Here is a 14,964-nt window from a genome sequence, read left to right as displayed (position 1 = left end):
GATGAAGGATCTGGTAAACATTCTATCTCGTTAGTTTCGTCATTAAAAGTTACGTAAGCAGCTCTGTATGTTCGCGAAACTTTCGCGTACGGGGATGTGGCAGTTTGAGTTACCAATGAATTAAACTGACTGACTATGATGGGTTGTAAATCTTTTTAAAAAGTCGTCGCAAAGCCGTTAAGGGGGCGGCGAAAGAAAGGAATGGCCGGGATGGGGTTGTCTATTAAGATTACGAGCGCGAGCGGAACTTTTCTGCGTGAACGCTGAAAAATAAAATCCGGCAAAATAATCGTCATTTGGTTAGCTCTGCGGGATATTTCTCGTCTTCTAGTAAACGGAATCTTCCATTAAAGTGTTCCGCCTCGTTGGCTCGGGTTGCCGCTCCTTAAAGTTATCCAATCAATTTCCCTGGTTTAGATTTCTTCCGATTTCTATCTTCCTTTGTTTTCCACTTTCGCGGTGACCCGAATGAAATTACACGTACGATGCAAGTTGAAACGGAAATTTGCGTCAAGTCTCGTTTCCATGAGAGTTGACAATATTTTTTCGGCATGATAAAAATTAATAAAGAGCCTATGTGCACTTCCCATCGCAAAAGTAACTTTCCTTCAGCTTCACAACGCGAGAAGTTGAAACGAAATTTGTGCCGTGCATTCGACGATGTTAGAGGGTAGAAAATTCCTCTCGGCATAGGAAAAAGTACGAACTTCTACTTTAAAATCTTTTGTTATTAGTTTTCAATGATGTGTTAAAATTGAAAGAAATTTTTAGTTTTAAGTGCAATATTTTGTTGAGTTCTTAGTTCTTTTCGCGTTTTAAATATCTTTAACATGTGATTGATTTTTAAAATAAAATCCCATTAAAACAAACTAGAAAAATATAAACTGAAACAAGGGAATAGTAGTAAAATATATCTGTAGTGTTACGTTAAAATTATTGTATCTTATACAAATTCGTGCTACATGAAGAAAAAAATGAGCATTCTTTCCTCTAGAGCTTTCTTTCCTCTATATTGTTTCCTCGGATATTATGCTGAGCAAGTAGTTGCCTTGACAATCGATTAACTTCCACGCGTTTCACTCTTCCGTCCAGTAATATGTCACAATACCTCGCAATCCTTACTAGATGCACTCAGAAATTCATAGAGGATTTTCTCGAGTCGAGTGTTTCGCAGCGAATTCAATTTCCTGCCTAGTCTGTTCCTTGCACCGACATAACAGGCATTGAAGAAAATAAAGAATACGTATAAGTAACAATTTTCTGAGGGATAAATTTTGCAAGATGTGTCTAAAAGCTTCTGTAAGATGCAATTCTTTTATATTTAAAGACTGTTGAGCTCGATATATGTTGAGACCGAAAACTTGGTATTCATTTATTTCAGCGGACATTCTAATCTGCAGAGATTCTAATACAGCTAAAAGCAAAAATAAAAAACAAAAGACTAGTACGAGAACTAGAGAATTTCTATGTGATGAAATTTCCCTCTGCATGAAGATGTGTTTATTTTTAACCAAGAAATATCGAGGTCGAGGTATAATAAGTTTTATCATTTAGAAGTCTTTGAAAGATACGCAAATATCCTAATATCTTTTGCCTCAACAGAATAAAATTTTGGAGCGTCAATCCATTTGAAAATTTCCACACGAGAAAATCTCAACCGTGGACACATTAAGGCAAAGATAACGTAACGACGCGAGCTGTGATTACTTTTAGGCGGAATGCATCGCGGCGTATATTAGCCGGTGAGTGAGTCGAGTTCGCGCGCACGCAACATTAAGCTCGTGCAATGCCAAAGGGATGGGAAAATGTGTACAGGCATCTTCCCGCCCGTCTGGACGGGAGATTTATCGCAGGGTGAAAGCGAAAGAAAAGTTGCGCGGTTCGACATGGCTCAGCCCCGTTCGCGAGAGAGGAAACGCAGCGGCCCGAATGGAAGGAAGCGGAGCAATCTTTTCAGCGCACCTCACGTCGTTTCAAGCGTGTTGTGGAGAAGAAAGTGCGTCGATTCGCGTTACGCACAATGGGATTCCATAGGCGTAATACTTATAGCCGAATATTTCTCTCTTAAGGCCGAAGAGGGTGTAAATGGTCGCGTGATTCTTTGACCCTCTTCGGCCAGCGAAATAGCGAGATAGCATGACATTGAGTTATAAATGTAGCATACATTTATTTTGTTTATTGCATAATGTATTTCGACATGTATTTAATATATGTAATATACTTAATACATATATTTAATACATTTAATTATTATGTATTAATAATATTTGTATTTCAATATATTTTATTATTCACAGAGAGAGAGAGAGAAACGAAGCATGAACTCATTTTTTTTAGAGAAAATATAAATTTTTATATAAATTTTATTTATAAAAAATATATTTATAGAAATTTTACTTATACGAGCCGTTCACAGGTTAAAACGATTAGCTCCACTTTTAGCGCGAATTTTTAAAAATTTTAGTGCTAAAGCATTTGACCAATTTTTTTAGTCTATGGATCACTTATATATGTATATCTTTATTCAAATTTCATTGTTATAGTTATTAGGACATTCTTTGAGAAAAAAGATGAAAAGAATATCATTTTAGTGAACTTGGAAATCGCGACACAAACACAAGTTTATTGTGTTATCTTTTATCTTGCTGGTTTAGTGGGTTAAGGGTTTTTGCTGTGCTCTTCGGGAAGAAAATTTTATGTGCTCCCTAGATAGTTACATGATTTAATGCTCGAGTGTAATCGTTGTATTATATTCACGAGCTCTGTGTACACATCAGCGGTTCTCCAGTTTACGGACCCTTCTCCGTGTCACTGTAAATCTTATTTCACCGGACGCTGATTGTACGCATTTGCATCACACACGATTATTCTACGACATTTAACTTTTATTAAATTATTTACGACTGCACTTTCTTCCGGATAAGAAAATAGCATTTTTTTATTGTAAGCTCGCGAGGAGCTTGTGAGAGCCGTTTGATACAAATCAAACATTTGAAATCTTCGTGCGACACGATGTAGAATTTTCTAAGAAAACACATTCCCCGGAGAGACATGGCTCCCGTGGCGAATTCATAACCCTCCAGCCGAGTTGTCGGTTGCGCGAGATTTATCTTTCGCGCCCGCGATCGCGCGAGAGACACTGTTATGGTTTCGGCTCTCGTAGTCGATCTAGTTTCGTGTTATTTTACATAAATCTGAAGCTACCATGTCGCGTGCGACGTCCTCGCGCTGTAATTCACGCTATACCCGGTTGCGCTAACTGAATTGCTTTCGCCAGGCTTCCTGCCAACTTTTAAGCTCGCGTGTCAAAGGCATGGCACCGACATGAGCTTCGCGTCATGCTCCAACCGCCAGTCTTTTGATCGTATTAATATGAAGATTAAATTAATTAATTAGTTGCTTCTAGATATAGTATTACGTCACTACGACCTTCAGATGATGTACGCGAGCAAAGCTGATTTATGTTCTTTCGCGTAAATTACAATTGCATGAATGCAATAAATACACTAAATTGAATTGCATTAAATACATGTGTGTATGTTGATTTATATTTTCGCATTTAGCATTATATGTGAGTTATAAATTTAAGATATTTTTTAAATTATATTCTAAACTGGCTTTTAAACGTGATGATTTGCTATGATTAGTGATTATCAGCCGTGATTAATTAATTCCCATCATAGATGATATGTAAATCGCGATGACAGCTATTTATCAAAGCAAGTTTTTCGCGTGATTTATCATCATTTTAAAATAAAAATCAAAGTGACAGGAATACGACAGAAATATCATTTTAATATAAATTGTCCTGCGATTTTTATTAATAATTGTTTCTTTAACAATTCTTTATAATCAAATATTAATTATCGTGTTGCGCTTTGTATTTCTCGTAGATTTTTGAATTTAGAGCATGATGAAATAATATATGTGAATCGCTAGATAAAAAGATTTAAGAAATTAAAAATTATGAATATATCAACAGTTTATTAGTAATGAATTTAGATTGCTGTTGCAGAGATTATATTTATTGTTAACAGAGAGTACATTCTAGAGCAATTATTATACATACATATTATAAAATAAATATACAAATAAATATTTTCGAGTTAAAATGGAAGTTCTGCAGAATTTAATATTCAAAATAATATCATCCCTTTATTTATTCCTTGCGCGATAGACTTTTTTATAGAATTAATCATGCGCATAAAATACGTGTGAAATATATTTATTATTATATAATCGATATATCACACGTTTCCATTATTTGCATCACTTGATTCGATGGTTTGCATATTAATTTACACTTTCAATCTGAAAAGAACAAATACATATTATACTTGAATTATCAAAAATTGAATTTTAAACGCTATATTCGCAATTCCAAATATATTTAATATTATCCATAAATTGTCGCAATTTATAAATTCATCCTTATCGCTTATTGTTAGATTTTTATGTCAAACTGAAATATTATGCGAAATTCTGCTTCGATAAGTAATCAACTGTCATATGTGTTATTTAGTGAAATTTGTCATGGAACATTTTGGTACATTTGGTACATTTGATACATTTTCAAATATTACTCTTTATGGAACTATAATTTTAATTCGTATGCATATTTATATAGTAATTTAAAGTAAATTCTAGAGAATAAAAGCGTGCATTATTTGTTAGCTATAGACACAGCATCGTAGATTTGCGATAGTGATTCATTTTATGTAAGTGTTGGTGTCAGTGTAACATAAGCGTAACGTTAATACGATATCAGTGCAGTGTCATTGTTAGCAACAGATATTGTGTTACCGCGACGAGTGATGTGTGAATTTGATCGCTCAATTTTTGAACGTTGTGGACAGATCGTAGCTTTATGCAATTGTAATTTCTGTGTTATTGGAATACACGTACATATATGTTCATATCATGTATAAACAATGTTGGGAGCATGATGAAAAGTTTCACACGATTGTCACAGTTTTTCAATTAGCGCGATAATTAACCATGTTTCATGTCTGCGCCTAAAATAGCAGTCAAGAATAAACATACAAAAAAAAATATCGGATGACAAAACAATTTATTAATTATATATTATAATTTATTAATTGCATATTATATATTATCTTTTAATATATTATATATTATTTTTGTGTGAAATTCAGCATTTTGATCAATCAGCATTTTCACGATGTGATTTATTTTGCAAAATTATGTAATTTAATATATGTAAAGTATTTTTATTTTATGCAATATTTAAAACACATTTATTTTAGAAAAAATAGATAATAATTATATATATATATATATATATATATATATATATATATAACTTTCACACATTATATTTAAAATTTATTTTAAATATAATTATTATTAATTTTCTTGTTTTTATTATATTTTATAATAAAGTTTAGTATATAAAAATCTTTCTTTAAATTTTACGCAACTTTCATATTAAATAATTTTCATATTAAATATATATTTATTATATAGATCAATGTTATGTCATGACTTTGTTATTATCATAAATTTATCGTTTTGCATTACCTGTATAAATTTTTATAAAGATTGATTTTAATTTTGATCATTTAAAAGCATGAAACATGATTTTTTTCAATAAATATTGTGCAATCAGTGTTAAAATGTGAAAATGTCAATCATAAGCTTTCATGCATATATTGTAGAATATCTCGGAGCTAATTATACTTTGTGTTAGCAAGAGATAGTGCACTGTGAAAATCGTACTACATTGTTGAAAAATGTCCAATATTAATATATATGATAAAACTTGTAAATTGATATACAATCTGTCATTTAATATGCAGGTTGTCGGGTATCATTACATATACTTAATTTACGTATATTTAATTGATAAAATAATGAATGGCAACATAATTATATTTCTACATAAAATTTTGCATTAAATTTTATCACTGATAATTTTGAATATTGAAAAATTATTGACGGTTTCTCTTTCTTTATTATGAATTTATATTCAAAAATTTATCGCTTTAATTACATTATGCATAATAAAACGATAAAAAGATTCCAATATTACGCAGCTGTTACATGCTTGGAAAATAAATGACATGCAATTATCAGCTATATCAAGTTGGCTGCATTATCAATTACTCTCTGGCTCTCTAGTCACTGGCTTTTAAACATCATATCGTATCTTGTAAACAAGAGTTTACAAACAATGAATTAAAAATTAACGTTTTAACAAATTAACTTCTATTATCCTGTACACAACTATCATTTTTTTTCTTTACTGACTTTAATGCAATTTTTAATATATTTTTTATTAAATTACAATTTCGATTATACTGTAAAATTGTGATAGCAGCTAAACAGTTAAGCGATAACACTAATGCAAGGAAACATATTACAGATAATGTCGATGTTGTCGTCTATTCTATCAGTTTCTATTAGACGGTGAAGTCATGCCTTATCATCGATTCCATAACGATTATCGATACGTTCTCATAGAGGATTGCAGTTGAGTTCTATTGACATGAAGTCATGAGGGAGATATAGTAGATAATTGCTCGCGTAAATTTAATAATTCTTGGAAGATAATATTTTCCATCATTTTTATTTCTCATTATTTCTCTTGTATTAGTTTATTATTTTCCTACCTTTCTTGGATGTGCGGAACGAGTCGTCTTTAGGCACATATTGTATATCGTAAACCAATGTCGTATTTGCCAGAAGAGTCTTATCCTTGTTGATCTTGTAAATGGCATACTTGAACGCCAACTCCGATGGGCTATCCTTTTGATCCTCGGTAAAAATCGCTCCTGCAACAATTTGAATAAATGTCTTCTTTAAACACGCTAAAGTCTTTTATCTCATATTCGGGATCCTATAATATTATAGTAGCTATGAATTATTAATATTATACGCACACACACATACATATATATATATATATATATATATATATATATATATATATATAACGCCGTAATTATTTTTTAAAAACGCAATAACGATATGTAATATACAGATTCATTACTTCATCAAAAGTGGTGTACATAAAAATATGACGAAATAAAAACTGTGATTGAAACTTTTAAATACACGCTTTTGATCAAAAGTAAATATATATTTAGCATTTAATATTTATTTAGCATTTAATTACATATATAATTTATTAATTTTATTTAATTAAAATTCATTCACAGTAGAAAATAACATAAAAAGGAATCAAAATTGATCAAAGTTATTCTATTCGTGAGTGTAATTTTGTTACAAAGAGACATTTATCTCATGACTCTTAATAGCAAATTTCAGCACATTCGTTAATTGCACGTTCATTTTGCCGGTGATAGAAAGTACAGAATTTTATTTCAGAATTACATTATATACTCTTGAATTGAGAGTGGACTTTTCCCGCGGGAGGAAACGCGTTCGTGTCAGAAGCAGGATAGAGTTAGTAATACGAATCCGAAAAGAAAATTTCGCTTCGCTAAAAGAAACTGAATTCATTGAAAGTTATAACCGAGTTCGTGAACTTGCAATAACGATCTCGTCCGTATCTGTCATACATATCTACATACATATACAACGTTAAGGTACCGCGCGATTCTCTCCTAAATTTAATTAATGACTTCACCACGGACGCAGCTCACTTCGAACGCGAGTTTTAATTAAATTCGAATAATTACCACGGCCAAAACCGCGCTCACGATATCAGAAAGTACTTCGGCGAAAACTACTTCTCGTAAATTAAACGTCGAATTTGCATCAGAAATAATCAACATTAAGAATTATATTTTTTGTCACATAGTGATAGATAATAAAATCATTTTATCACTTACAATTATTATAAAATCACTTCACGTATTTAATTGATTGGAAAAAATTGATGAAATTAAGTTGAAGGGTAATAAGATAATTGATGAAATTATTCTGTTAATTAATTCGCCAAATGAAATTTATCTTGTAAATATTACATTTCCTCTCAACTTTAATAGTATATCTTTCAGAGGAAGATTGAAGAAACATCGGTTCTAATAGAGCGAATGCAATTTAAGAAACTAAATAAGATCCCATTAGCGAGCGAATGAAAAATATTTATAATTATTATGCATTATTATTCAGCAATTTGCTGTCAGCAATCATGCTCGTTTTATATTTGTTTTAGAAAAATCGTAGCAATTAATATCGAATGAGTACAATTAAATATTTATTAAATAGTTTTATTTATACTGATGCACTTAAAATGTAAATATCAGTTTTGCTGCCGCTGAAAACTTTTATAAAAATATATAAGAAATAAAACGGAATAATAATACACATAATAATACACATAATTGACAGCTCTGTAATTCATCATTCTTCATTATTGCTCATTAAAAAAATTTCGGCGACATAAATTTTTGCCTATTTAAAAACAGCTTAAATGAAAACACTGTCGTTCGAAAATTATTTAATTTAAACGCATTATGTTGATTTGCTATTCTTGCGCGGCCATTTTCATAATTCTAATAGTTAACTTTATACTTTTAAACCTTCCTCGAATTGGTCGAATAAAACGCTTTTCAAAAAAATGATACATTTTTTCACATCAGCTTTATTGCGACTAATCTATCTTGAAATAATCCGACCGTTAATCCCCTGAAGCGCTCTTCGCTAGGTAACTTCAATTTCCCGACTTTATCTTGCAGCACGTGACTGCTGCAGCGTTTGAGTTTTTATACGAGTAGTCATTTCTTCTTCTATAAAAAAGACGGACTTTTTTATGAAAGGGATCAGACATTTAATTATTTTGAGTTGAAATATTTCTAAAAAACTTGTGTGCTTTCGATATTAAAAGTACCATACACATTGCTTGTGTAATAATTTAGATTGCAGTAAATATTCGATCGTAATATATTACTCATTTATAAATACAAGAAATAAAAAAATAAGATTTTAATAAAATTAAAGTTAGTCATATTTAAGTATATGATTATTAAATATAGTTTAAATATATAAATGATTTATAAAAAATATAAAGTATATTTATAGTAGAAACTTATATTATTATACGGTAACATAACTGCATAATATAAATATTACAATTAGAAATACTATTTGTTTGTGTTACAAAAGTTTTATAATTATCTCATCTCATTAAAATAATTATTAATTAAAATAAAATCGTTTAGCTATTCTAAATTCTTATTTAATTATACTATACTAGAATACTATACTAATATGAAAATGTTACATTTAATCATAATTCGTTTATGGACATGCAAATTTATCTTCGTCACGCTCGAAATTTCTAAGATAAAACTCTCCTATCAGCGAATTAATCTCCGTCATTCACCTGGAAAGAAGTCAGTGATAATTACATAAAATCAATTATCTTTTTTTAAACGACATCGTTGAATTATTTTATGTGAATATTTAAACGCGAATGTTTGTAATTCTTGACGATTTATTTTGTTCCAGATATATACAGAGTGGAATTATTTCGCAGTTTCTATAGTATTATGTATGCAGAAACATCGGTTAAATTTTTATTCTTTGGTTCAACACTTTAATTGATTAATCTGATTTTTATTAAAATTTTTATATTGCATTATTTACAAAATTTTGCATTCCTTACACAGTTTTTAATCATACATAATAGTTGTTTAATAAATTTTCTGTTCTCTTTCTTTTTCTCTCACACACTCATTTTTATATTAAGCGTTTAATTAGACAGTTGCACTGATATCGCTTTAATAATATTTGACAGAAGCTTATACTGTACTTAACACGTAGCTATGCGACGGACATTAACGTGACTATAACTAAGTTCAACCGCATTACAGCAATTGTGCATGCTCTACAACAGAGTTGCATTGTTCTCTCGAGTGCCGTGAAATAGAAGGGATAGACTAGATGTTTTAATGATTATGCCATTACAGTTAGCAACGATCAACATGAATGACTCTCTTAAGCATCATCTTTTTTTATCTTCTTTTCTCTTATATATTTTTCTCTCGTATGTCATGTCAATTCACTGCTGAAATTCGTATGTGAATCAGGAATAGTATTATATATTTAGATTTTTATAAATCGGTAAAAGATTTTTAAAGACAATTTTTATGTTTTATGGAATTTGACATGCACAAAGAATCATTTTTTGTAAAGATTCTTTTCATTTAGTTAAATGCATTTTCAAGTATTGTGATGCCGTAAACGCATAAAATATTTAATTTATATCTAGAAAATTACACGATGCAATAAATATTGTTATTAATTTACGTCTATATCTGCAAAATAATTTATTAAAATTATACATCAGAGTTTCATACATATTGGACAAAGTTTGAATAACAAATAATATTTGAAGTAATAATGAATAAGGATCAAATATATGTAATATTTAACATAATATAATGAAAATTATTGAGTGAATCAATGTTTCTCTACCATCGGCAATTTTCTAAATAATTATAGCTTGCAATATTCAGGAGATTATAGAAACTACAAATTTAATTAAATAAGATAAATATTTTAAGCAAAAGTTTATTTATTTATTTTTTATTTTATTTATAGTTATCTTTATTTCTCTGAGAAATTATTTGCGTGATATCATATATTTTATAAAAACTTTTATATTCGTGTACTTTCCAAATTATTGTCAACGAGTTTACAGTGAAGTCTCTCCTCAGGAACGTATAAGCTAACTTTTATTAAAATGGATCGCGTTTCCGATTTAAGAAAAATCGGGAAAAGCTTAAATATATTATTTGTATTTATTTCAATGCTCATTGAAAAAATAATAAGTCTGCGGAGATCATTGATGTTAAATTAATAAATTCTATAGTTTCCAAAGTAAGAAATAGTCAGAAGAGTAAAGTAAAAATCAAAAATTAAAATGAAAAATATTCAGAGAATTATAATATTAATATTAAGATTTCTTTAAATAGATTTTTATTTTTTTATATATCATTACAATATATATTTTTATAGTACATATGATTTGGTAGACAATAAAAGGCGCCTATTTATTGATTAACCGATTGATTTGTACGTTAACAAGGCTTCGAACAAAGTTATATATAGATTGCACATTCTATTAAATAATTTTCATAATATTTTTTACATATTCTTTCATAAGAAAAAACTTTTAGTATCTAATATGAGTATTTATTTGATATGAAAACTAATTTTTTGAAGTAAGTATTAATCTTATAAATGAAAATAATACATAAATAATTCATTAAACGATATGATTTTGAAAGTTTCATATATTGAAAAAATTTTTTAAAAATTTTTGTACTATATATAAAATACTATATATACAGAAAAATGTCAATAGCATATTACAAAGAGCAAATACAATTTTGTATTTGCTGCGTACCAATCGACATTGTTTTCGGTTCTCTGATATAACAGATTATTTCTATTGGATTTTCCCAGTTATTTGTGCAACTGTGGTACTTTGAATAGATCCTGCGTGTATTTGCTAATAAATTTCTCTGTAATATTTCACGAGAGTGCGGTACACCGAATAAATTACTGAAAATCCGAACGTAACGAAGGGAGCAGTTATATTTTCAAAACTGCAGAGAATGTTCATTAACATTCAGGTTTTGAATGATATTATCAGTATGTTGATTATTCTTGTTAGTTAATATCGGATTTGAGAAAGAGCCGCATGCGATTATACCATATCATCATTAATAATTATTTCATTTAATACACGGCTAAATTGTACATTGAATAAACGCTTTCAGTTAAGATTTTAACAAACTTTTTATTAAATTTATTGGCATTGAATATTCATTACACACGCTCACTCGTAGATTAAATATAGATAAAATGATCGAAATAATTAAATAAAAATAATCAAGATAAAACTGAAATTTCACATATATATTTTACTTAATAATGAAATAATTGAGAGGCGGATAAAATCTTATAATAATGTAATAATCTCGATAGCGTATACAACACATAATTACTCATTATTTATTTTTATAAATAAACTGTATTAATATAAAATTCGTTCAACATTAATTACTTAAGAAGATACTATTCGTAATTTTAGAAGATTTTATTCATAATTATTGAAACTTTCGACAACCTAGCATATTTATGCATATAAAACGATTAATTAATTAAATAATGTTTGTTCATATTTTGCTTGCTTGAAATGTTTTTTCATTTTTTTCTAATAAAGTAAAAAAAAAATAAAAATGATATATTGAAAATCGCCAAATCCATTTTCCCTGGTTGACAATAGATGTGGCAAAGTAGAAGCAGTTAACATTGTTATGGACATGGTAAGATCCGCTCGATGAACTTGGCAGGACTGCAGTTGATATATATGTAATTAGTCGCGCAAGTTGTCGCGAACATTCTGGAAATTTCTATGAACATCGAGCCAAGATTAATATAATGTAATTTTATACTAATGAAGCCTTCAACAATTCTATGATATAACTAGCTTTGCTACAAGCGATTTATTTCGCTCGTGTTAGTTTAACAAAAATAATTGTGATAATATCTACATTTAATTATCCCTCGCTCTCTTTCTTTCGTAGTCGTGCAGTCTATATTTTTAAATAAAATTATTTATTCAAATAGAACATAATTTTCTTCGATCATTTTCAAATATAGTTTTTCTATTATTATCAACGTGTCTGCAAATATTTTTTAATAGAAATTTCAATTTTTTTTGATACTGCTAGAGAATTTGTTGTTGATGCTTTTATAATTATATTAATTATTGCTGTGTCGCTTTTATAATTATGTTAACGTTTTAAATTTTTGTCGAATAAAATATTTAATTTGATAAAATAATATATTTTATTTCACGCACAGACATTGAAAGCGAAATATCTTTAAAAATTACTTAAAAAATACTTAAAAATTTTAAAAACATTTATAGAAAAAACTGAGTACTATTCAGAAAGGAAGGAATAGTCAACCAATATATATTTAATTACCATATATTTAATTACCAATATATATTTAATATACAATTAATTAAATATTTAATAATAAATAATTTTTAAGTTATGTGATAAAAACTCCCTTATATGTTTTTGTTGAAATAATGCGCTTTTAGTGAAAATTATTTATCTCTTGCTGCAGTAAACAAGTTAAATAAATTTTAATCTGGAGAAGTGGAGACATTTTTTACGCTCACCTTAAGGAGCTATTCTCGTTTCCATTTAATTATGAATTCCATTTATTATGATAAGTTTATACGATTTTCGCTCTTCCAAGTCTGAAGTTTCTTGGAAGTTGACATTACAGATTCACTCATCGGTAATTTTGCCTACGCTATTATCTTTCGTTATCGCTGTTCATTGATCCGGCGCAGTAAACTTTGTAAACTTTGGACAACTGTCTGCGCCCACGTCGATCAGGCAAATCGGCACTCAGAGGAGGTGACTTCGTCCTTTCGCCCGTTTCCGATAGCGGGTCGGCTCTAGCTGCTGAGGGTGATACGCGCTTCTCGATAACATAGTCGGGTACTTGATTAAATTTGTTTGCTCAACATCTCTCTTAGCGTGCATTCCATTCGTGGGCGGAACCGCGTGTCGAACCGGGTATTAAAGCAGACAGCAATGATTTCACAACAACAATAGATACTTTGATTACTTGCGCGTTCTTAAATGATGATCTTTATATGATGATTTTTATATATAAAAGTAAATATATATAATAAGATTTGCAGAAAATGTGTGTAAGAAACTAGATAGAAGAATATAATTAAAATTTTTAATTTTAAGAATTTATCTTAGAGAATCTGTAGTGTAATAGAAATATTAATAAAAATATCAATAAAATTAAAACATATATTATATTTATGCTGCTAAGAAAAAACGATATTAGATAGATTTATTAACTATTTATTCTGTCTTTATTAAAAATACAATACTCAGATTTTTTTCTATAAATATTTTATTTTTTGTAAACATTTTTTAAACAGTATAATATTTTTAAAAAATGTCTTTAGGATAATAAAAGGATAATAAAAGTGGTGATATATAGATAATGTATGTCGCAATTCTTCTTCAATATAATTAGTAGCACAATAAAATATATGTTTGTGAATTTTAAATACTTTATATCTTTATAATTTTTGGCATTTATTCATTGAAGCTATTCATACTTGAAGTTTCACACGCATAAGCATGAAGGTTCTTTAATTCGAATCCTTCTTCATTCATAACCTTCTTCGAGCAAAAAACCCCAAGGCGTCTGTAATGAATAATATCTATAAACTCATTTTTATAAAGATAAGTTTTAACGAACTAAATTCGTTTTGGGATTTCTCCAATAGTATTGAAATTTTAATGCAGAGGAAAGATATTTTTTTGTCCTTTAGATGGACTGCACTTGTTTTTATCAAAATAAAATATTAAATTTTTCTATTAGATTCAAAATACTAAAAAATAGAAAAATATATATTAATAAAATTAAATTTGTGTCTGTATGCAGTTATATTCTTGAAGAGAATTAAATAGCTACCTATAATATTGTTGATAAATTTATCGATATTTTTTCCCGGTTCTATTTATTTTTCCGTCAACGGGAATATTCTAGTGTTACTTCTAATATAATATAGCTTTAACGAAGATGTGCTTCTTCGTTAAGCTGATAACACGCTCGGTCTGAATAAGTCGAATCAATAATAAATTGTGCAGAAGCGGCGGAACAGTATCAACGATAAATCAGCATGAAAATTGTGTTTTAAAATTCTGCTTCCTCAGATATACGGAGCACATGCAATTTTTATCGAAAAAGCGTTAAAACATTTTTAACATGTTAGTAAAAAAATCCATTTAATTTAAAACTTACAAACTGAATTTCATAATAATAAATTTTTATTTTATTTATTTTATTTTTTATTTTTGTATATTTTATTTTTCGAAATATTTTTATTTAATATAATATATATATATTAAAATTTTTTTATATAAAAAATGAGTGGAATACACAAGAAGATTGTACGATTACTAATTCGTA

General features: G+C 28.7%; 1 protein-coding gene across 1 annotated transcript in view; it reads right to left on the bottom strand.

The window, feature by feature from the left end:
• LOC105253320 (glutamate receptor ionotropic, kainate 2) overlaps positions 1 to 14,964 on the bottom strand; it is a 145,060-nt gene that overhangs the window by 55,938 nt on the left and 74,158 nt on the right. Inside the window, exon 3 of the mRNA XM_025406015.1 lies at positions 6,633 to 6,794. Coding sequence (XP_025261800.1) covers positions 6,633 to 6,794 — 162 coding nt within the window. The remainder of the gene's footprint in view (positions 1 to 6,632; positions 6,795 to 14,964) is intronic.

Source organism: Camponotus floridanus, unplaced genomic scaffold (assembly GCF_003227725.1).
Source record: "Camponotus floridanus strain SB8 unplaced genomic scaffold, Cflo_v7.5 scaffold13, whole genome shotgun sequence".
Taxonomy (NCBI): domain Eukaryota; kingdom Metazoa; phylum Arthropoda; class Insecta; order Hymenoptera; family Formicidae; genus Camponotus; species Camponotus floridanus.
The sequence above is the reverse complement of the archived record's forward strand: the minus strand, read 5'-3'. Positions and strand labels throughout refer to the sequence as shown.